General features: G+C 42.8%; 2 protein-coding genes across 2 annotated transcripts; both read right to left on the reverse strand.

Moving 5' to 3' along the window:
• Nucleotides 1-1160: 1160 nt before the first annotated feature.
• slc50a1 (solute carrier family 50 member 1) lies at nt 1161-7147 on the reverse strand. The gene is made up of 6 exons (XM_052066227.1): nt 6903-7147; nt 6617-6694; nt 5670-5793; nt 5429-5590; nt 3354-3473; nt 1161-3191 (listed from the first exon to the last, which is right to left on the reverse strand). The coding sequence occupies exons 1-6, from the start codon at nt 6968-6970 to the stop codon at nt 3093-3095; spliced, it is 651 nt and encodes a 216-aa protein (XP_051922187.1). The 5' UTR covers nt 6971-7147; the 3' UTR covers nt 1161-3092.
• A 1274-nt stretch (nt 7148-8421) lies between these two features.
• efna1b (ephrin-A1b) lies at nt 8422-21030 on the reverse strand. The gene is made up of 4 exons (XM_052066224.1): nt 20742-21030; nt 10659-10954; nt 9707-9892; nt 8422-9605 (listed from the first exon to the last, which is right to left on the reverse strand). The coding sequence occupies exons 1-4, from the start codon at nt 20837-20839 to the stop codon at nt 9484-9486; spliced, it is 702 nt and encodes a 233-aa protein (XP_051922184.1). The 5' UTR covers nt 20840-21030; the 3' UTR covers nt 8422-9483.
• Between the last annotated feature and the right edge of the window lie 3125 nt (nt 21031-24155).

A 24155-nucleotide genomic window follows, 5' to 3' on the forward strand; every position in this document is an offset into this window, starting at 1 on the left:
GTGCAAAAATAAGTCGATCTTCATCGACCTTAAAAACACGTTACCACATTTGCTATTCTTGCTATTTTTGCTGTATAGTTTTTTTCCTTTCGTTTTTCTTTTTTTTGCAGTAAATATATTTTCTCAGTTGTAACCAACACTATTTTAATAATTGATGAATCTATCGACGGATTTGTCAATTACACAATGAATTTAAATGTCTGCCTTTGATTCATGGCCCGCCTTCCATTCAATATGCCGCCGACTCTTTTGGCCGCCGTTTGTTTCCCACCTCCACTCACTTAGTGGCACAATGCCGTGTTGTGTCTGCGTGTGTTGTGTCAGGGCTGTTTGAGCGCAGGAAAAGGATTCATTTAACACACACACACAGACGGGATGAGAACCTCTGCCGTGGCCTTTCCCACCACTGGCCTCTCTGTATCAACACACTCACATACAAACAAGTCCATTGGCACTGCTGCGCCATGAAACAAGCTTTTGTCTTCTACGCACTCAGGCGAAATCCTTTACTATCAGGGGGATGGGCTCCAGGGGGCGCTATAGCTCCCTCTGGAATACCATCGGTGTTAATATATTTTTTGTCTGATTCTTATTATGCTCATTATGAAATGTGCAACTGGTCACAAATGCACTTTACACGTCCAAATGTAGCGATGGCACAAGCGTCACAACAGCGCATGACACATTGCTTCAAATAATGAAACTCTCGAGATGATCAGGATTGATTTGGATCCTAGATGTGTCCGGAAAACTGCCCCATGATGGTATTACAAACTTAAAATGGCTACAAAGATGCCCAAAAATATAGGAAGAAAGCGAACGGCCATGAACTGCATGATGTTCGAATAGTACATGCAATATGTACATACAATAGTACATATACCGTATGCTTTAAATGGCTACAAAAACAAAAAAAAGATAAAAAATTTGTTTATTATTCTATTTGCAGTTCAGTGTGTTGCTTGGTTGTACTGATGTCGGTTCCTAATATTTGGGTTATTGATTGCCATAGATCGGGGGTGTCAAACTAATTTTACTCCAATTAGTTTGGCCAATTTAGAGTTACATCTTCCCTCGCAGGGCCGTTATGACAGTGAAACCACAAAATTATTACTTGCACAAAACAAATGAACAGATCACTAGTTTTGACATTAGTCAAGTCAATTATAATAGTTTGTTTAATATAATGAATGACGAAAAAATTACTGTTCAAATGAGTGTTAATACGGTAACCAAATTATTGCACAAATTTCAACGTTATTTGACATTTCGGTACAGATTTTAGGAAGTTGACACAGGTGATTTTGCTTTTGCGGGCCACATAAAATGACCTGGCGCGCCAGATCTGGCCCCGATGCCTTGAGTTTGACACCAGCGGCATAGATGGTTGGGTTACATTGAAGGAAAAAAAAACATTTGGCACTTTGTCATCCTTCATTGACATAAAACAGCCTCCAATCATTCAAAGGTCCATTTGCACTTATAAAAAAAAACTTATTTAAAAAGCTTGCAAAAAAAAAATTGGCACAGTCAGCATAACGTACTGCCACTGATATACAGTGATATGTTATCTAATATAGACAGGCACAAAAGTTAACAGAATAGAAAAGTATTTTCCCATTAGAAGACGGTAGAGAGGAAATGCCCGTTACGAGTACACTCTATTCAAAATAGCAGCTTATAAACAACCTCCTCTTTGGATTGTACAAAACAACACAATCCAAGTCAACGCGTTCGAATTGAACATTTCACAATGTTGGTGGCTCAGCAAATGTCCTTTTCTTCAGAGCAACAACTGCGAAGGAGGAGTGGAAACACCCGAAAAAGAAAACTTATACCACGGAAACCAAACAATGTTTTGAGAAAATGTGCTAACATTATGCTAAAAGCTTTTTTCTGGGGGAGGGGGGAATAAAATTGAATTTTCTCAAAACAAAAAGTTGCACTCTTACGAGAATAAAGTAACTAAAAGGAAAAAAAACCCCACTAAATGTTCAACATAGTGATTCTGGAGGAAATAAAAGTTTGGTATTTTGGGGGGTGAGAAAATAACTAATCTAAACAAGAATAACAATTTCCTTATAGAAGTCTTTATTATGTTTTTTAAATGTTAAATCTTAATACACGTCAGATTGTCTTTCAATGAGCTCTCCCTGTGTTTCGGGGGGGGGGGGGGGGGGGGACTCCATACCATATTTTTCGTACCATTCGGGGCACCGTATTTGGAGGCACAGTATCAATAAATGGGTCCAGCCATCTCGTTACCTCTGCGTCCCGCATCCTAGACGCAGAATTTTCCCGCGGGACGCACAGTTCCAAATAATGTGCATTTTTGTGATGCAAGGAAATTTCTCAGTCAAAACATAAAAAAAAAAAAAACTGTGGTAAATCTTTTTTTGTTCCAGCAACGAACGCAGGATGCCCATCACCGCCATTGTTGTTTTGATCACTCGTTAAGTAATCTCGCGTGACAAGATTGCCGTTCTCGCAAAACGAGATTGGCAAAATCGGGCTTCACCTCGCGGGAAGCAGACGATTGCCAAGTTGTGTAACGTTAAAACAAGTGTTGCGAAAGTTTATTGCTGAGATATCACAGAGGAAGCAGCTAAAGTTGGATAGTTTTTTTGGGGGGGCGATAATAAGTTGACTTTGAGAAAGCCTTGCATCTTTGGAAGCAGAGTAAAGAGAGGAGAAAGACTGAACCATGGGATGAAAATAAGAACCTATTTCTCAGCAAATCTTGTATGCCTGAATTACCTTATTGGCCCGAATATAAGACGGTGTTTTTAATACGATACCATATTTCTCCCCTTAAAAAACGACTTTTTGATTTCTTTTCTGTTTACTACCTTCTCTTCAGTGTGTCCCTTTAATACTCACTCGTATCCAACACAAGGCACTTGAAGGGGACAAATTAAACCGAAACCCAGATTTAGTTTTTCTTCTCCAAAGTAATTTTTGAATACATCCTTGAAAAACAAACAATCTTTGTATACTTTTCGTGTAACTTTGTGGAATGTAGACATTATTGCCAACCTGCCGCGTGGCGGTGCTTTCTCTTCGTGCAACGTCCATTACTGTACATATCGTGGTCATATCCGCATGGATTTATAGGGAGGGCTGACGTGGGCAAATCTCCAAAACAAGTAAAATCTGATGACGCTAGTGAGGATTCCGGGAAGGTTCGGAACCTAAAATGCACACACACATAATAATAATAATAATATTTAAAACAATTATGCTAGTCCCGTGGTGCACCAACTTTCATTTTTTGTGTTGAAGGAACAACTTCAACCGATTACGCCATTGGGACCACTGCAGTGGGAATACATTTTGCTGCGAGCGTGTCGTACCAGGATGTAGTAGTCATTCAGCTGGAGGCCGTAGAAGAACCAGGAAGTGGAAGTGAGGAAAGTGGCCACCGTCAGAGGGAAGGACAAGCACTGCACGTCGCCACTCTGCACGATGGCCATCTGAACGTGAGGACCAAACAAAAATATCGTCTGTGTTGCAACACGAGGAACAGACTCGACAAAAGGCAGCTCGCAGAAGACTTGAAACGAGTTCAACAAGCGTGAACAGGTTCCGTGAAGTGTTGGCAGACTCAAAGGAGTAAGACTTCAAGAGTAGACATGAAGTCTTTTCAGTTGTTGTTTTTTTGTTTTTCTTTTGGGGCTGGGGGGGGGGGGGGGGTGAGCGGGATCTAACGGAACTTCAGTTTTTCCTGGAAAATTGTTGAAGGCTTATGAGTGTTTTTTGAAGACATCTTGGGGTTGTAAAATGTATTCAATCGATTTCATAGATGGTCAAGGACACTTGACAAACAACAAATGAGCGGATGCACCACATTTTTGTCTGTTGAAAAGACACATTTTTCAAAAAATAGTCATAAATAAAAAAATTGCCTATTTAAGAAAATGGATTTTATTTATAGTTATAGTTATATTATTATAACTGCATTTAGCTCAGACAAAGGTTGTGCCATTTCTTAGGAATGGTCTTTTTTTTTCGCAACAAATTTATTTTTTTTTGTTTTGTTTTAAGATTATAGTGAGGTTTCTTTTGGAAAAAGTCAATCTTGTGAAAATAAAGTCAGGTTTTTAAAAAAGTAATTTGGGAACAACTGTTGTCATTTCCAAGACTGAAATTCAATTTTTGAGAAAAATCTAAAATTAAATTGATTTAATCACTTGGCATTGAGAAAAAAAAGACATATTACTGGAATTCCTTTTTAAAATATTATGTATTCATCAGAACTGTGTATAATAATACTACAATAATAGTCATTAAAAAACAAATTGTGAGTGTTAAAATGTTCTTCAAACTGGGGTCTCGACTGTTCATAAAGGTGTTTGAGCAGATGACAAATTATTTTTATTATCATTACTTATTATTATTCACATTCATTTTAGCACCAAATACAAAACGCTATCTAGTCATTCATTATTTTAAAAAAGTCCAAGTTTGGGTATTTGAAATCGACTTTTAATGGGTCAAGGACAATCGGGATGAAGAACCACTGAAAGAATGCTTACTAATCAGTCTTGTGCCCGCTGAAATAAGGACAGGATTTTTCTAACTAATTAGGGGATGCCAAGTGCCAACACGTCATTAGGCCGACTGTAAGAAGGCAACCTGGCGTCTCCGAGGGGATGGGGGTGGAGGGGGCGCAAACGGGGAAGGAATAACAGGAAGACGCGGATGAGGAGCAGAAGAATGGCAGGAAAGCGACAGGCTCGTTTCTGACGGCGAGGCAGATGGAGGGAAGGCGACAAACAGGATCATATACAAACACAACAGGAAAGAAGACATCTGATGGGCCCCCGCGTGACACCTGACTGTTCTCTTCGACGTAAATATACACACGTGGGAGCACCAAGCCAACGATATCTGACAGTATTGAGCTGGACAACTGCACCGCAAGCGACAATCGTGGGCAAAGTCCAATGAAAGTAAATATGAACGGCATACTGGTAAAAAAAATAAGGTAACTCGGCCCACCCTCGAGAGAATGAAATGATACTCAAAGAAGCCATACACGACGATAACTCGGCTATATTTAAAGGAGGGCAGCACGGTATTGTAAAAACATGCACTATGCGATAAGGGTGTTGCATATTTATTATGGCGATATTGAACATGTACTGGAAACAAATGCCATCTTTATTATCGAATGAAAGCAATGCATTTTTTTTCTCATGGCGAAAAATATGAATGCATTCTAAGCTCATGATTTAGTTTGAATTGTGCGCCTAGCGACTGTTCTCCTATTGGATGGCAATGCACATTTAAGGTTGCATCTGATTGGATAACGTTAGAATAAAGTATACGATCCGATATGAATTTAGCAAGTGTCTTTTTCAGCAACAAGATGAGGTCCAGATGTCACATTTGGACATTCGTTCATTTAAGGACAAGTTTATCTTACCAGGTCCACGAGCGGGGACAAGTACACGCCCACAGTGGCCACGCTGCAAACGAGTCCCAGCTGGTTGAGCTGAATGTCACCTGGAGGAAGAAACAACATGAAGTACATCCCGGCGCTGGTCACCACTGCTCCGATGGCAACTATTTGGAATAGGATCTTTCTCTGATAAAACAAAACAAAACACAGGTTCAAGCGTCAAAACGTAGACGCACACAAACGCAATGACAGCTGCCATGCTGACCTTTTGTTTTGTGTACTTGAAGTAAACCAGGATGTAGAGGGCCTGCAGTAAAGCCCCGATGAGATTGACCACAATAAGTGTTTGGTCTGTCTTCAGCATCCCATAATAGAACCATCCGAGGTTACTGTGGAAACAAAAACAATGGAAAAGGATGAACGGGGCAAGGCGAGAGTACAAACAAGTACACTTGTAATGTCAGCCATGTCAGACTGTGTTATGACATTTAAGCTCTGTTGCCTTTTTTGTGACCCGTGTCTGTGATTGCCACGTAGACCGCAAGCAAAGAAGCAAAAAAAAAAAAAAAAAGGAGAAAAACTTCAGAAAAGGATTGGTGAAGGCCTATATTACAAAGTGTTTCTATGGCTAATGGCAGATTTTTTTTTCCAATTTTGAAGTCAAGATGGCGCCCGAGTAGGATTTTTGTTATTTTGACTTCAAAATGGTGCCGCGTAAGTGGCTGCCTTTCCAGCAACTCCTCATTACTTTGCTGCTGTGAATCGAGAATTTCTCCATTGTGAGACTAATAAAGATTTTCTTATCTTAAAGAATGAAAACACATGATTTTGGTTATTCTGGCAAAATAACTGGAATGAAAGACTTTAATATAAGGGACTGTGTTGCACATTGATTTTTTTTTTACCCTGTCAGTGTGTGTTTGAAAAATTTCTAATCTAATCAAAACTTTTTGGGTCACCTGCTAGACAAAATTGCACAAAATGTGCTGCGACAAATTTGTGACCTTGGCATTTGTGAACTAATCAGCCGTTTGGAACACAGAAGGACACGATGTTGCTGATCGTCTTCACAAAAAGTAACATCATTTTTAAATGTTGTGTGGAGTACTCATTTGAAACATGCAAGTCTCCACACCCACACTTTAATTCAACTGCAAGACCTATTAAAAGTTGCTCCCGTTTTGATTACCAAATGCCTCAAACAACACATACTTGGCACATGTGGTGAGGAAAGGCAGAAATTGAATGTTGTCGGTGCTCTTGGATGTTTGCATTTTCTTTAGATCGACCCTGCACAAACAAACACAAAGATCATGCCATCATTAATCTCGTAGATATTATACACTGAAACAGACAGCTACCGTGCAACACGTTTACAGCACATTTATTTCCGCCAGTTGAAGATACTTCACTTCGCAGACACAATAATAAAAAAGTAAACATTTGCATAGAAGCAGGTTTAAAGTTTGCCACGCCGCAAAAACTGAATTCCACTTACAGACCAGTCGAGAACATCCCGAGTGTGAACACGATGCACGCCCATGATAAAAGATACAGCAAATCCATAAAAAGGATTTAAAATAAAAAATACATATGTTAGGTATGGAGACTACAATGTATGCTCTTCGACTTTTAAAAGTCTCGAAAAGCAGAATTAAAAAAAAAACGCAACTGGCTTCTTTACCGGATAGATTTCCGTGTTTGCAAGCAGTGGCTCGGTGATTCTGCGTTGCGATTGGGTGTTCATCGAATCACGTGATGCAGAGTTGGTTCAATGGGGTGTAGAAACGAGCGTCTGACGTCACCATGTCAACAAAACCCGGAATGAGTTTAGATTTGGTCCAGGAAGTTGCGTTTTCTTAAACTTTAGAAATATATATAACACCATTAAAATAACTTGTCCGAAATTATACAACAAAGTAAAAATTACGTATTAAACTATATTACTATATAACTATATATAAACTGTACTAGTATATATATACTAAAATTAAGTATTGTCAGACATTCTTTGATTAAATTAGGAGGTTGAAATCAAATGTTTTTCGGATACCGGACAGAAATCTATTTATTTTATGTGATATCGGGCTGCAGTTTTGATCAACGCAGTCAGAGTAGTATTTATTTCACTGATGTTTATTGTAGTGGTGCATTTTAATTGAAGTTCATTTTATTGATACGTTCTACAGTATTCAAGAAAAGGTCTTGTCTTAGTATCAAATAAATGAAGACAATATCAACTGACGAAACGAGTTTTGTAGAACATTCTCGTCACGTGGACAACACTCGTGAACAACTCTCAAGTTTGACCTTTCCGGATAGCCCTGCACGTATAATTTCATCTCCCTTCCTGTCTATGCTTCGATTTTTGACATTTTACTTGACATTTCACTATTGCTTTCCCTTTGCTCTCCTTGTTTTATTATCTTATTTGACTTATCGTGTGGACTCGGGTTTGTTAGATTGCACAATATCAGAGTGTCTGAGCTCATCTCTGGCGAGTATGTATAAAGCAGGCATGACGTCATGGTGGAAAAGCAAACAAGTGGTCCTTATGTTCTGTTCTGGGATTTACAGTATATCTTGCTCAGTTTTACAGAGGATAGCAACTTTTAACAGTTTCCAGCCATTTTTGAGGTTTTTGACGGCTTGTTTGCCGTGTCGCTCTCATTCCAACGTGTGGGCACGTCCTCTTTTGCCTGCAGAGAGGATGTATGGAGCAGTAAAATAAAGGAGGCAAAAAAGGCCAAGGGGGGAAAAAAAAGGTGCAAGCAGTGAAGAGGCGAGGGTGATACCTTCGCACCCGCCTGCAAGTGTGCACCCCCCCAACCATCCGTGTTTGGTTTGCAGTCTGTGAAAGGGAAGCCAGAGCAAACTGCGGGACACGGGATGAAAGTCGTGGAAAGCCGAGGCCGTGAGAGGTTGGGAAAGACCTGTGGGCGGGTTTGGAACATATTGGTGGGGGGATAGCTTAGACATTTGCCAAAATGGAGTGAGGGAAAAAAAAGACGACAACATTTATATTACAACACTTTTGTTTATTCCATCAAATGTTCACATCTTTAAACAATATCTTATATTTTTTCTATGTACACATGTACATATAAACACATAGAAAACAACTGTACAGTGTATGTTTTCAAGAAGTCCCTTCAGTTTGAGGTTCGACAAGTTGGGTGGGTGGGGGGGTGGTGGTCGGGGGCTGGGGGGTTTCGCATCTGCAAGCGTGTACCATGACAAGACTGATTAAACATCATTGCACTCAATGTTGGATGATTTAACCATTTGGGGTTCTCAAGGACTCGTGACCATTCACCAAGGACAGAAATGTAAAATGTTTCCATATTTTTAGCCAATTTTGGATGTGCGGTGAAAGAATTACTACCCAAGTACAACTTTTAGTCATTTATTTTCCCCAGTATTAATTTCATGAACACTTAAGGCTCGCTGCACCTCTGTATAATTAATGTTGACCATTATGGTGGTATTTGAAGCTCTCAATATTCACCTGGGGGGCGGGGGGCGCATGGTGTAAAAAGAATGGAGGAAAATCAACGAAAGGAACAATTTAAAAGATATTCATTACAAACATGATTGAACAATGGTCAAAGTATAAAAACAATTGTACTGATGTCGTGAACAGTGGGATGCGGTCTTGAGGCTTGCGGAGATGAGTGCTACATAACAACGGCCCCCCCCCAAAAAAAGAAAAAAGAAAAAGGGGATCCCAAATAAGCGCCACGGTCGTAGTGGCTGACTCAGGAACTGGAGGTGTACCTACCGAGTGGTATGAAAAACCCATTAGACTAATTGCTCAGAACGGAAAATGCTGCTTCATCCTCATCATAATACAAAAAAAACAAAACAAAACACACACACAAACAATACAGAAGTCCTTTGAAGTGATCCACACTCCACATTCACATTGCGATACGCATTCACTCACAGCTTAGTCTTTGTATAAAAGCTCTGTATTCATTATAAAAAAAAAATAACAATAATAAAAAAAAAAAAAAAAAAAAAAAGAGAAGTGTCCGTGACCCCAGTGACCCGCACTGGGCTGCTTTGCAGTTTTCTTTTCAGTGTAGTATTGTCACAAAGAAAACCGGGAGGAGCGTCAAGAGGAAGGCGAAGGAGACGGGCCTCGTTCCCGAATTTCCAATGCTCCTCTGGACGTTGGGTTCCATGGCGGTCGGGTCATCTAAAGTCACACACACACACACAAAAAGACAAGAAGTGAGCGTGTGACTTGGTGGCTCGGGGGTGCGAAAAAAGCACCCTGGCTACCGGTTGATTCCTCACCTGCTGGGAGACGATTGGAGAAGTTGTGAACGCCGCCGGCAGAGACAAACTTGGCTTTTGACGCATCCGCGCTCTTCTCCGCGTCGGCCTTGGACTTGCCGGCGAAAGTCTTTGCCGAGCCTTTCTGTCCGGCCACGTCCACTTTGAGCCTCAGACAGTCCTGGCCGTGATGATGCATCGGCTTGGCTGTTGGGAGCACACGCAGAGGGAACTTATTATTAGTTCATATTTCAAAAATACAGTCTTGAAAATTAACTTCATTTCATAGTGCATGCTTTTCCGTTTTTTTTTACTTGAACAGTTAAAAACAGTTGCTAACTTGTTTTAGCACCACTATGTCAGTAACAATGTTAGAATTTGTTTCCAAAGCAGAGAAGCTTACCATGTATGGTGAAATACAGTCTCCATTATGTGTATATGAGGCTCAAATAGTGAGTCGTTTGCCTTTATTTTTTGTTGTATCCTACAGTGGTTGTCTTATTTTGAAACTCGTGTGGCATGTTGGGAACGATAAAATGTTTCACTTTGACAAATTCTACTTTGCAGCGAAGCTTTCTGTCAGTCATCCACTGTGATGGAAACGGTCTTGAATTTTTTTTTTCTTTTTACGCCTCCTTGATGTGTCTTTCGGGCCTCAAGTGGTGAGCGGTTTTAATTGATCGTAGTTGTAAATAGAAAGTGGTTGACTTCTTTTTACACTTGTACGATCGTTAGGAATGTGAAAAGTCCAAAAACAAAATTCGAAACAGTGACCCCTCTTTGATTAAAATTGTTTTGTTGGACTTGAAACTCTGCATGGTTCCTAATTGTTTGGCTACACTTTGACTTTTGCTTTCCATGACTTCTCCTGGGGGGGTGTAAACGTGTTTATCCTAACCTTCCTGAACCATCGCCCGCGTTCAACCTCATAGTTTGCGCCGTACTCTCATGAATATTTCTAAGAAATACTTACAGATGTAATAATAGCTCTCTCCCTGCTTGAACTCCTTGCCCAGGGTGAAGGGGGTGAAGCGCTGGAACTTCTCCGAGAACTTCTCGGGGGCGTGGGGGGCAAAGGGTCGCGAGCACTCCCAGCGCAGCTGGTCGAAAGAGTGCGGCTTGCACACGTCGTAGTCGTCCCTTTCCACCATGTAGAGTACGTAGCGCTCGGCCGAGTGCGGCGGCACCTCGCCGTGGCTGTAGTGCGGGCAGATGATGTCCAGGTAGTCATTGATGCGGACTTCCACCGTGTAGTCGTCCCATAAGAAGCTGAGGAGGGAGCGGGAGGGGCAAGAAAGGCACATTTAATGATCGAGGGCCTCACAAATGTTTTGATTGCAAGCAACCACATTGACACGAATAATGAGGTTTAATTACGCGTGGCAAAATGCAACACGCACCTGTTTCCCTTCTGGTGCACGTGGAGAGTGTTGCTGTAGTTCAGCTTGGTTGCATAAAGCGCTAATTAGTGTGACAACTTAAAAGTCAGGTTGGACTTGTTCAGCCTTGGCGCCATCCTGCTTACACACCTTACACTTACTCTCGCGCTAACACTTTTTTTTTTTAAAGAGACACACACACACACACGCACGTGTTTTTTTTACAGTCTCAATGTGTTTTTCTCCACTTTGCTTCCTTCAAAGACGGAGACAGAGGGGGCGCGGTCGAGTCAGACTGTCGCCCTCCCTCTCTCTTTTCATCTTTGTCCTTCCTTTCGGTTTTATGGCTCTTTCCAAGTCTCATCGTCTCCGCGAAAGGGTTGCCTCACATCAAACTGGCTGAAAACTATGAGATTTGGGGCTTTATTTTTAAAATGTTTTCATTCCGGTATTACTGTTCATTTAGTTTAATTGTGAGGATTTATTACATTTTTTTTTAAATCTTGCACTCAAGAAATACTTCCAACATAAAACAAACTAAAACCAACACTCAAACTAATAAAAATTAAAACAATGCATATGTGAAAACATAAATGTCATTCAAAAATGTATACCCACTAATTTTTTTTAAATAACAAAATTTAAACAACAAAGCCAAAATGACTCTTTAAAAAAATGCGTCACAAATGACGTGCTACGATTTGTGCTGCTTTTGAGCAAAGTATGCCCAAGTATATGCGAGGAAGGCAATCTATCAATGGCAGGCTTTTAATTTGAATTGAAACCCGCTTGCAAACGAGAGTGCAGCAATGAGTGAAAACCACAACAGCTCCTGTGTGGCGTTTGTGCGTCTGTCACCATCAAAGCGCAGGACGTGGTGCCTCTTTAACCCAGACCCCCCCTCCCCTCCTGTTGTTGCGTCTCCCGCTTGGACCCCCCTGGCCAAAGCAGACACAGTGGCTCCAATCACGGGCCTTTAACCCCTCCTTCCTGCCTCTGCATGTGCGGATACGTGCGAGTGTGTTCGCCATAACCCTCCAGTCAAAACATGTTTTGTTAGCCGAGCACGGTTCTAAACTTTTAATAATTGGGACTAATAGGTTGGAGAGCTACCCGCAACCGCTTTTTGCAATTCCTCAAACATGTAAAACCATAGCCGAGTTGTTGCCTTGTTTTATTTATCTTTTGCGTGACACGTTTAGACATTCAGTTAAAGCAATCAATCAACCCTGTCACCGTAGCTACTCAATATCAGCTTCAGGTCCATGTACTAACTATGCCTTATGTCTTCACGAGTAACACCCCCACCCCACACCCGCCCCTACTAATACCTTTCACCACTGTGTGACTAGGTTGCACTAGTACAACAACTACTTGCTACTCGTGAGGCATCACTGCATCATTTGACATCTGCGTGCTCCTTCGAATACAGTGGTACCTCTACTGACCAACGTCTCTTCCTACGAAATTTTCAAGTTACGAGATGCCTCAACAGGAAAATATTGCCACTTGTTACGAAAGAGATTTCAAGATATGAAAGGTAAAAAGTATGGACTGCTACTTGCAGCTCCAGGTTTCCTAAACGCAACACACTTACTTATAGCTGCTCTGCCATTGGCTATTACTAAACATCATCCTGGCATCCCATTGGCTGAGAGGGACTTCTACCGTATGTGTCTATGTGTGGAGATAGAAAGATAGATAGACAGATCTGTGTCTATGCGGCGTCCTCGTCATTCGACCCTCAGGCCATGAGGCATCCCGACAGCTTTACGGAAATGTGAATCACCCAGAAAAAGTGTTCACCAGTCGGGCGATCGCTCACTATGCTCACGTTAGCCTTGGACATTTTCGATGGATTGTTAAAAGCCGATAAAAGCAAATGTCCTTGGATCAGTTCTTTACAAAACGCCAGGCAAAAACAACTTCTGAGAGAGAACATTGAGTAAAGAGGGCAAAAAACGGTGAGGACGCAGTTAAAAGTTAAAGACCATCATTTTTTATACTTTGATTTTTTTTTCATTATGAACAACTCTCATTTATTGTGCAATAATCTAATTGTAACATATATTTGTTACATATTTTGATGCATTTTTATGCTTTAGGACATATGTCAGAGTTTTGGGGGAGCTTGGAACGAATTAGGGCACTTACATGGAAAACGCGTCTCTATTTACAAAATGTTCTAGTTAAGGCATTTTTTCCAGAACCAATTAATTTCGTAAGTAGAGCAAAGAGCTATGTCACTTGTAGTACAAGTAACATGCACTCTCAACTCAGAACAGTTTTGCCTCACTAATGAGCAGGGCGTGGAACTGCCTTATCGTGAGAGGGCAAAGAGCATACGACAAAGGACTTGAAGCGAGATATCAAGAATAATGAAGAAATGCTTGCCGCTGTACCAAGAGTGCAAGTTTGTGTGTCGGTCCGTCTGATTGGCTAAACAGGCTTTTGTTTTGTCTCTCTAGTGGTTCCATCTAGCGGCTCGGGGCCAAAGAGGAGCAAACGGATTTTTCCTTCCTTTATTCGTCCCGCAATGGGGAAATTACAATCAGAATTCAGAAAGGAAAACGTTGGGTTAGTGTCGCCAATTCCGTTCACAGCGTTCATCATTAGGAAAAAGCCTCCTTTTATTCAGCGCCTCCAATGGCCGAGATAATTAAAAGCTGTTAAGCGGTTGGGGGGGGGGGGCAATGTGTTGACTAGAAAAGGAAGGGAGGAGAAATGAATCGAGCGTAATTAGAGCCTTCCCCTCCCCATCGAGACTGGAGGCCTGAAGGCTCCGAGCCTCCTCCAACCTCGGCCACTTTACCCCCCCCCCCTCCCTCTCCCACGGAGCCTTCACATTACTGTGATTAGAGGGGATGTGTTCAATTTATGAGCTCATCAGGCGTACATTTTCCTCACAATTAAACCCAACAGTTGTTTTGGAATGTATCCAAAGGGCTCTGTGATGCAACAATCGGAAAACGTTTATTTTGATGTATTATGAGCATTTGTGGGTTCAGAGTTTTGTTTTTTTTTTGGGGTTCCCAAGGGCCACTGGTTTCCCGCCGCTTTACATCTGGCCCATCAAAGCTCTCCCGGCAGCCGCAAGACTCGCTGCCACCGGCTGGCACTTCTCACGGACGTGAGAGTCGCGTTAACGTGATACCGAAGCCGTGTCGTGTGGTTGCGCGGCCAGGGGTGCGTGTGCGAGCTCACACCGATCTGCTCAGGTTTTTCCCGTGCGCGATTCTCACGGGAAGGCGCTCCGAAGGCCCACGTTAGTCTCATAAAGAGAGAGGGGTGCATTTCAGAAGGCTTGCAGTTTAAACGGTACTTAAGAACTTTTGTCAAAGCGCCTGCGCAGGTAACACACAAAGTGGCGCAGACCGACTCGACCTGATTCTCCGCTGTACTGTTTGGATGAATCAACCCTGTTGTATTCTGCCCTTTCTTTGAGATGTACTTATAATGAGTGGCAATTAGAAGTGGATATTCTTCATTTGCGGGCAAGCCCATTACTGCAACTCTGGCTTTCCCGGTTACCCCATCGTTTAATTGAGTAATCGGATAAAAATAAAATAAAAATAGATGATACGTGACTAAACACAAGTACGTGCACGTGAAGTGAAGGTATTATTTTTGTCTACTTTGGCTTTAAGAGGCGGGGCCTGGCCTGGTGACAGCAAATGACAGTGTTGGCTAGCTTTTAGCAAGCTAACCAGTTAGCCACTCGGAATGTTCAGTAACTTGGCCCAAGTTGTGTACAAATACGCGTTTGTTTTCGCTCCGTTTTTCAATAAAGTCAGCGAAAGTGACCGGCGAATGTGTCTATCCTTCATTGGCGGGGACATTAATATATCGGTAGCTTATATCGATTTAACGAACATTGATTTAGTAACTTGCTATGCCAAGCATAAAAGTGTTATGGTACATATATAAAATGCTTTTCAATGTTAGTTTTATTCTTTTCGTGAACGCGAATAACCTTGATACAGTGTTTTGTGGGTGTCCGTACTGCGGTAACATCAGCCAATGTAGATAAATGTTCCTTGCTAAGCTTGCGAGGCAAAAAAAAAACCAAGGATTCAATTAATCGCCGCCACCCTACTGGTCATGCCGTGGGGACGGAACAGTGCCCAGGTCCTGTTCCTAATTGTACTGCTTGGTGGAAACAGGATTTAAGGCGGCGCGAGACACATTTCGCTCTGAAAGAATCATCACTTTGGTACGAGAATGTACCGTGCCGAAATGAAGTGTAGCGCCTGCTGCCAACGTGGCTATTGAGGGCAACTCGTGCCGGCGGGCTCATGAACACATCTGTTTATTAAGGTCGACTGTCTGTTTGTGGCAGAGGTGGGTCGATTCCCACTAATGAGCTTTTTGGAGGGCATTGTTCGCACGCGAGTGCCTACAGCGAATTTGTTTCGCCCATCGTCGCATTTTTCGACTTCAACCCCTCCCCTCATTCACTGGTCCTTTCTCCATTTCACCCCGACCCCGCCGGCTACAATGCTTCCATTTGTCCCCGGAGCGTTTGACTGGCTGGTTTGGGTCAAACAACTGACACACTTTTTTTTTTCACGCGTGGGTCAGGAGGTCAGAGTTCACGGTTGCTACGCTTCGCGTCCGAGTCAGCGGCAGCATGCGAATAAATCTGTTTTGCACGGGCAAAACCGCAGTCAGCAACGTGGAAACGCTCAACAGATGAACCTCCGATGCACCTCGCAAGCGCCATTTGCTACTCAGGTGATCGGAAGTAAGCGTGGGTGCACTGGAAAGTTTAAGAAAAGGGGTTTGCAGTTTGGACGGTTTAGTGCGAAGTACCTGTACTCGGATGTGCTCATTTAATACCCGATGAATTCACTGCGGCGTGTCACATTTCTGACTCTTAAACCCCGGCCAAGGAGCTGTCAATGTTCCACCACTGTTGGATCACTCCATTACAGTCTATTGACTTGAGTGCCGTGCCACTATTATGCAGTAAAAGGTTGGGCATAATCATAACAGTGCTTGATGAACGGATCATTACTCATTCTGCCACTCGCACGGGGTTAATTGACTGATTGCAACAAATTGGGAGCGCACCGGCGGAGTCGTCTCTCAGACTACTTTTGCCATCAAAGGAAAAACAACATGATGATGTTTGATACTTCTAAAGACAAATGAATCTCAACGTTTGATTTATTCCATCCATTAGTTCCGGATGACAAACTGCTCATCCATCTACGCCGGTGACATCTAATGACAGGCAGAACAATTAAAATTTAACTTAATTTTAATTTATTCAAAAATGATGGTATAAGCAACCTGTGGATCCATCCTAAATTCAAGCCTACTTTTTGTGTCTTTTTCATTGAGTGGTGGAATTTTTCAAACGCGAAATATAGAACTCTGGCTTTATGGCAAGCAAATGGCATGGGAATGGGAGTTCAGAATAATCAGACAGAGATCGCTTCATCTCATATGTGAGTGTCGATTCCCTACCAAGGAAATCTAGTCAAAGGGCCATCCGAGTCAAGACTTTTTTTTTTTTGCACAATGTTTCCTAAGGGGATGATAAACCCAGCCCAATTCTGTCCGCTATTTGCTTTTCTGCGAATACATTTTTTTTGACATTTGCAGAATAAGAGGGCTTAAAATTGTCACCGCCACCATTTCACACCCACTGAAGCCCCCAAACTGCTCCACTCCCTTCATCCATCACTGTCCACTCTCTCCTCCCTTCGTCTGCATTGCCTTTATTCTCCCAAATGAGCCCAACCCCCACGTCTTCACCTCGGGGTTGTTTCCGTCTCTTAATGTTGGCTTAATACACCAGAGCTCTTCATCCAGGCTAATTTTTCAACACACAGCTTCACCCTTCTTTCACCCTATGCCAAGACCTCTACTCCTCCCCTCTGCCCCCTAAATCCTTTCACTCATCCCCCTTTTCCCCTCACATCCCCCTATTCTGTCAGGCATGAATAGAAAAAGGCTAAATGGTATCATCTCGGAAGAATGTGGTGGAGGGGTACCCACACGGGGAAACATTTTGTGAGAGGCTTGCATTATAAATCGACCAAGTTCCGATTTCATTAAGGCGAGAGAAAAACACCCAGCAGAGCTCAAACCGGCCTTAAGGGGGCGATGGTGGGCTACAGGGTGGATTTGCACAACTATGTCTGAAATGCAATGAATGGGCAGTGTACATACACATAACGCATGCCTGCCCACACATACTACAATGCCGGGCCTCTGGGATACTAGCAGAGTTGAGAGGTGCACTGTCCACCTCCAGTGGAAAAATACCAGGGCCAAAACAGAGGAGGATCTGTGAGAAATGGTTTGGGGAGGGGGTGGGGGGGGGGGGCGTAAAAGTGAGTTGGAGAAGGAGGAAGTCTGGAGCACAGATAAGGAAGTGAGATGAATAGGAGAAAGAAAGAGAGGACAATCACAGAGTTGGAGTACATCCACAGACAAGTGAGTGATGGGTGAAAAAGAACTTGGCCTTGTTATTGATTTTTTTTTAATGCATCCTCAGAAAAAAGGGGGGATGTATGGTCCCATTACTGTCATTAGTGGCACACTACACTACTGGACTCAAAGGTAACTACAGTGAACCATATCTATTCGTGGTTTGGCATTCACTATGATGTGGCATCTTGGTGCCATAGAACTATGTTGAAGACGGTTGAGGAGCTTCATTTGGACAAAAGGTGTGCTTTGTCACCGTCTTGTCGTCCATTTGTGTCAAGGAATTTTGTTGAGGAGCTTTATTTGGACAACAGCAGTGCTTTGCCAGCATCGTGGTCCCAAGGAACTATGTAGAAGTAAGTTGAGGAGTTTTCATTTGGACAAAAGTAATGCTCTGCCACAATATAATGGCATCACGGTGTTTCAAATCTTTGTTGAAGTGAGTTAATAAGGAGTTTCATTTAAAAGGTGGTGCTTTGTCACCACTCTGCGGCAATAATAAATGTTCTTAAGGTGGAAGTCAATTAGTCACAGTGCTATTCGTTGCAGGGCTTGATCCCCTTCTCCTACCAACAGCAGGGGGTTCACTGCACAAAGCCAAAACAACACATCTACACTGGCTAAACATTTGGGGTTACGGTCTTTCAAGTGTGCAGATCGATTCGGAGGACGTTCAGCTGTCATATCAAATCAATTGCATTTTAGCTGAAAACCACATCCAGAGTGAAAGGTCAACTAGGAGAAGCTGGTCCGTGCTTTTATCTCCAGTAGACCTGACTGTTGTAATCTTTTTCTGACTGAAGCTATTGTTTATTTCTGTAGTTTGCTTTCAGATGTCTTTAGTATTTTTGTTTGTAAATGCTTTCACATGTGTTTTTAATTATGTAAATCAGATTGTGTATGAAATACGCGGTCTAAATAAAGTTCGCCTGTCTAAATTAGATTTTGGAGTCAGCCAGTCAGAGCCAAGAACTAAATTGTATTGATAAATTGCGCCCCTGACACACAGTAATTGAAGCCCTTCCGCGTGTGCCATGCTGTTAGAACCTCATTCAGAAAGGAGAAAGTACAATAATAGTTTCCGAGTATAAAACCCACATCAGAGATTATGCAAGGATTCATCCTGGTGGCTATTTTTGCCTCATAGATTGTCGAGAAAATAATGTAATGAAACGGGCCAAAACGTTATATCACCGGATCACAGGAGAAGATAAAAAATAGCACAGAGCCAAGCCAGTGAGATGATGGTTTTGTGTCTATGGGTCAGATGGTCAGATTACAAACCGTCTGTAATCTATGTTAGTATGCGCTCTCCTTCTGGCGGGATTAAATGGCCTGGGGGAACAGACGGGCTGGGTCTGAAAAAGAGAGGGTTAGGAGTGAGAGAGTTGGACGTTGGCTCGGAGGGGAGGAGTGGGGGGTGGTTGGGGGTTGTTTTGACCCTCTTCAACTTAAACTCGTGCCGAGACAGGCCCGGCCGACTGCCTCATGCTGAGACGTCACGCCGGAGTCCCGACACACAAATCACGGGAATGCGCGTGGGATGATAGTCAGGAGTCTGGAGCAAGTTCAGGGGGGGGGGGGACAAGAAACAGAGCAGACAGGTACTCACAGAAAAACGTCTCCTAAACACGCAGCTGACTGCGTGGACCAGAGCACAGGAATGCCGCCCGTTGCTAATATTAACATTGAAGTCCACCCGCCCCTCTCTCACCACCCTTCAGCGTGTGTATGTGTGACTCACACATTTTCAAGTCTACGTGACGGGGCCTGAACTGATTGCCTCTCCCCATTTGACTCTGACGTGTGCACACGGTAGCCCACCACTAATCTCCAATCATTTCCCATTCAAAGATGGCTGGAGGGGCCAAAGGCTTCTATGAAGTAATGCCACTCTTCTACTCGGGCACACACAAGAAGAGGCATGCAACATGAAAAACAAGAAGAGACCTGCGAACAACACGCCTCGCCACCTGTCATGAAGGAACACGCACACATACACACGCACTAAATCATTACCAGCGGACACTTCTCCCAACACACGCACGCACCCACACACATACACGCCTACATGAATAGGCAGTCTGCTACCATCTGTTTACCGTCCTCATCCCTAAGACAAATCACTCGCTGTACAATCGAGACAGAGAATCAATTAGCATCACTTATCCACAGTCACGGGGCTGTCAAAGGGTGCTGGCGGATTTAGTGAAGCTCTCCCCCAACAGGTGACCGATTGATCACCAGGGGGTGGGGACCAGATTGAGGATTAAAATGAAGAGGATTGTCAGCTTGGAAGTGTGTGATGAGTTCAATCTCTGTTAAGACACCTCACAAAAATGAAATGGTGGGTAGGATATTTACTTCGTGTGACATATTAAGACCACTCCTGTTATTTTCCATAGTGCGCCGGTGTCAAATTTATGGCCTGAGAGAGCATTTCTGAGAAATGTGAACAAATAAAACCTCTGTTGTGAAATCCATTTGACCCACCAGGAAACTTTCCTCCCCCCCCTCCCCCTCAGGTGGAGTGATTCAGGTGTGTCAAACCTTTTGAATCACTCATGACAGCAAAACAACTCATGGCAGCAAACTTTCCACTATAGCCTGACCCCTTAAAAAATAAAATCAATTGCAGGTACTAATGTGGTCCGTTTTTGTAGGCTTATTGTCATGGTAAAGGTCAGCCGGAGCGCCACTAACGTAATAAAGACATCGGGCTTAAATGGCTGTTGCCTTGCAGTTTTTATTTTTAGTCTCGATGAAGCGAATGAGCAATAAGGGGGCGTAAGCTACAGTCAGTCCTATTTAAACCAAATAAAAATAATCTTTCTTTTCTGTGTACATGGCCCGAACCGAGAGCTCGATTAATCGCACTTCTCCACGTCAAGCCGCGTCGATTCTATTGTGTGGTCGGCTGGCATTACGTTTCTGAACCCCCCACCCCGCCACGGCAAAGGAGTACAATCGGCATTCTGTGCACGAGATGTGGCACTAAGTGACGATTTAGCATCATCCATTTATTGCCTTTACACTGTGCATTGCTGTTCAATACACAGCCTACTAGTGCACTAGCTGCCCGAACTGTTGCGGTTGGAAAAAGTCAGACGCATATGATGCTCTCTACATCAAATGAATGCAAGTCGAACTAATACGGCGAACTAAATGACGTTGAACGCCTTTCAAAGATCATCAAGCATCATAGTGGACGACGTACATTGCCTCCCCGCACTTACTTTGGATTGGAGCTGTTCCAGTAGACGCTGTGCCTCTCCGCGCAGGCGAACCAACCTCCGACGCTCAGCACCAAACACAGCACACGCGCCAAATCCATGGTTTAACCTTCTCACCAAACAAGCAGCGCTTTTATAAACTCACGCGAGTTTTTTTTAACGTTTTACTCGAAGTGGGTCAGGCGTTCTAAACAGAGTATCGAAACTCTACTATGTGTTTGGCCGGAGCTCCACTCCCGTCTGTTTTGTTAACTCCTAACTCCGCCCCTTACCTCTAGCTAACCAATTATCGCTAGGAAGCTGCCTCTTTGCCCCGCCCACTCAGAGGACCAAGCGCCCTCCAGCTGCCACTGAAAAAAGAGAGAAAAAAAACACCCAACACAAAAACACCCATGAGGAGTTGTAGAAATGGAGTCAACAAGGCGTAATTCGTAAAGCGATTTCAAAATAGTTACCTGCATCAGGGCAGACGGTCAAAATAGCATGTCAACAAAAAAAAACAACGCAGAAAATGCATATTCCCTACTCAGAAAAGTTGCAAATACATTTGTAAAATCATATAATCACTGTAAGAAAAAAATATTGTGGGACAAACAGGAACGGAAAGGAAAAGAATACGGTAACAAAATTGTCTTGTATTATTGGGAAGTATCCAAGAAAAAAAGACTTACCGGTACTAAACTTAAACTTTTTGAATCAGACAGTGTGAGTACTTTTGCCACATCTGGAGCATGATAAAAATAATAATAATACATTTTATTTATAAGCGCCTTTCAAGACACCCAAGGACACTTTACAGTAACAAAAAACCAAACAATGGGTTGAGCAGCGGAAGCCAAAACGCGCCAGAATCAACAAGATACAGATGCAGATACAATGTGTTGAATAGGATGTAAATGTAAATACAGCTGGCAAACATAGTTTTTGTTTCCCTTCAAAATTTATGAATGTATTTGTAAGAAAAAGGGTATGCATTATTAAACAGAAAGAAATGGGACAAAAAAACGTCTTAAAAAGTTACAAAAAGCTTGCTTCAAAGTCAAGTATGTACATGTTTCACTGAAACCAAACATCTCATTAAGGTGCTGGTATGACCAACTGCCTTTAAAAAACAGCTTCACGGTGATAAACACTTTTTGACCTTCAAAATATGCAAAACACGTTTGAGTGGTTGGGATTCAAATACCTAATGACCAAAAACTGGACACAGTTCAACAAATGATGAATACCGCAAATATTTTATGATTAAATGCCATTTCTGTTTATTGAGGCCTCATTTAAGTTGCTGGTGAGCCTGTGCAGTAACCTTTTTTTCACTTCGCTTCTCATAAATATTTAAGTTGTAGAGTTCGTCAGTTACAAAAATGGTGGGGGAAAAAAACACTCTGGAAATAATTTACTTCAATCACAAAATGTGGGTATTTGCACTGGGGTGTGTAGACTTCTTATATCCCCTGACAAGAATTCACATATAAGGAAAATTTAGAGTCTTCCATGAAGATAGCATGGGGAGAACAGGCCACAGTTCAAATTGAAAATCCTGAACCTCACAACAAGGTGCTACCCGTTCATATCTCGTTGAGTCTGTGTTCCTTTAAAAAAAAAAAAAGGAAATAATGCACATTAATCAAAGAATTACGCAATTGTCAGTCAAATGTTTCTCCAACACTTCGTCTGAGGTTAATGTACAAGTCATACGCATGTTCCCCCCACTGCTGGCGCAATCTGTTCATTTCCACACTAACTCACGGGATTTGCTTTCTACACATTTTGTGATATCATATGGCGATGTTGTAACACAAGTGGTCTGTGTATCCTCTCTCGTGACGTACTGCGCTGCAATGCACTAATCTACGAAAACAGACTGTCAAGCCGACCGCTCGTATGAGAACCCGACTCATGAGAAGTGTGTATTTAGTTCCAGACCGTAGCCGCCGAGGCGGGCTGATTACATTTTGTCAGGTAGTCAAGAATTATTACGCTCTTATCAGTTCCATCTCGTGCTCGGCACTCGGGCCTCGTCCCCAGACGGGAGACTGGAGAAAACACGGTCACAGATGGAGTGGATAAAGTCCAGGCCGTGGTGTGTCAGTGGGATTGTGGCCCCAGCAGGAGAGGCCTTCCCTGGGGCAGGGATGGAGCCCAGCCCGGGTCAGCTGGCTGAGAGTTCCATGGCTGGGGGGTGGGTGGGTGGGGGGGGGGGGGGCAGGAGGGTGCATTGTCTGTGCATGTATCGACATGGACGTGTGTGTGTGTGTGTGTGTGCGCGCATATGGGGGTTGGGTGACGCGGGTTGTCTGTCTGTCCTGAGGCTTGGCTGGGCAAGCACACACACGCTCCACTACTCTGACACAGGATCCCTCACACACACTCGGGGTGTTAATCATGGCTGAGGGAGTTATTGCACTCCAGTGACGGGGAAAAAAAGTACGCAAAATGATGTGTGACTAAAAATACTGAAACTTGTAGTCAATTAAGGAACCAGAAGAATGTCAATAGACTCACCAGCCACTAGTAAGTCAAGGAAGGAAATACTGTCGAAGAATATCAAGATTTACCAACCACTCCATTATGGATACCAGCTCAGTTTTTGACACGATCTGTGAGGTATTTTCTTCATGTTTATTATTAGCCTATGGAAATATATTGCAGAGGTGAAGTGCACTGCATCATACCGAGAGCTGTTTTTAATAATTTGGCGCCCTTGCTCAGCTATGAGAGGTGCAAAATCCACAAAAGAGTTCTGAGGATGATGTAGAGCGGTTCTTTGGCACTGCAAACTACAGCCACGATAATAAATCTATGTCGGAAGCTTGAAAGTTGTGAACACAATCGTTTCCAGGAAGCTTTTCGGACGCCGGTTTGTTGATATTGAGAAAAAAAAAAATTCCAATAAGAAACAATGGAAATAGAAATCATCTGTTCCAGAGTTGACTTCCATCATCATGCAATCTTCATTAAAAGGTCAACTGTGAAGTCATTTTAGAAAATGCTAAACGAAATATCTTGACGTCGCAAGAAATTAAACAAAATACATGAAATAAATAATGCATGACAAAATAATTTCTATGGTGATCCTGACAAAACCGGGTCACATGACGTCACTTCAAGACAACAATAGCGGGGCTCTCACTATGGAAAGTGTACAAAGCCAGTCAGAAATCGATTTGGGAAGCGACGTTTCAAACTTATCTGAGGGGATCCAGGTGTTTGAAGGGTTGGAGAAAGAGGAGGTTGTTGGCAAAACGGTATGTTGGACCATACATGTACGAGCCAAATGCTCAGGACGCGGAAAATATTGTGCCCGAACGGCCAGACATGGAGGCGAGACCCAACGAGATTGGATTGGGTTACGTGAAAAAAAAATAAAGAATATGCTTTGTTTGCGTATGCTTGAAATAGTTTTAGCCCCAATTA

This window comes from Hippocampus zosterae, chromosome 5, assembly GCF_025434085.1.
Source record: "Hippocampus zosterae strain Florida chromosome 5, ASM2543408v3, whole genome shotgun sequence".
NCBI lineage: Eukaryota > Metazoa > Chordata > Actinopteri > Syngnathiformes > Syngnathidae > Hippocampus > Hippocampus zosterae.

What these genes read in the sequence shown, in the direction of transcription:
- efna1b (XM_052066224.1), bottom strand. Translation starts at nt 20,839, where the DNA reads ATGGATTTGGCGCGTGTGCTGTGTTTGGTGCTGAGCGTCGGAGGTTGG. An exon ending in AGAGAGCTATTATTACATCT is followed by an intron (nt 9,893 to 10,658) that starts GTAAGTATTTCT and finishes TGCTCCCAACAG; the next exon opens with CCAAGCCGATGCATCATCAC. An exon ending in CTCCAATCGTCTCCCAGCAG is followed by an intron (nt 9,606 to 9,706) that starts GTGAGGAATCAA and finishes GTGTGACTTTAG; the next exon opens with ATGACCCGACCGCCATGGAA.
- slc50a1 (XM_052066227.1), bottom strand. Translation starts at nt 6,970, where the DNA reads ATGGATTTGCTGTATCTTTTATCATGGGCGTGCATCGTGTTCACACTC. An exon ending in GGGATGTTCTCGACTGGTCT is followed by an intron (nt 6,695 to 6,902) that starts GTAAGTGGAATT and finishes TTGTTTGTGCAG; the next exon opens with GGTCGATCTAAAGAAAATGC. An exon ending in TGTCCCCGCTCGTGGACCTG is followed by an intron (nt 3,474 to 5,428) that starts GTAAGATAAACT and finishes CCTCACGTTCAG; the next exon opens with ATGGCCATCGTGCAGAGTGG.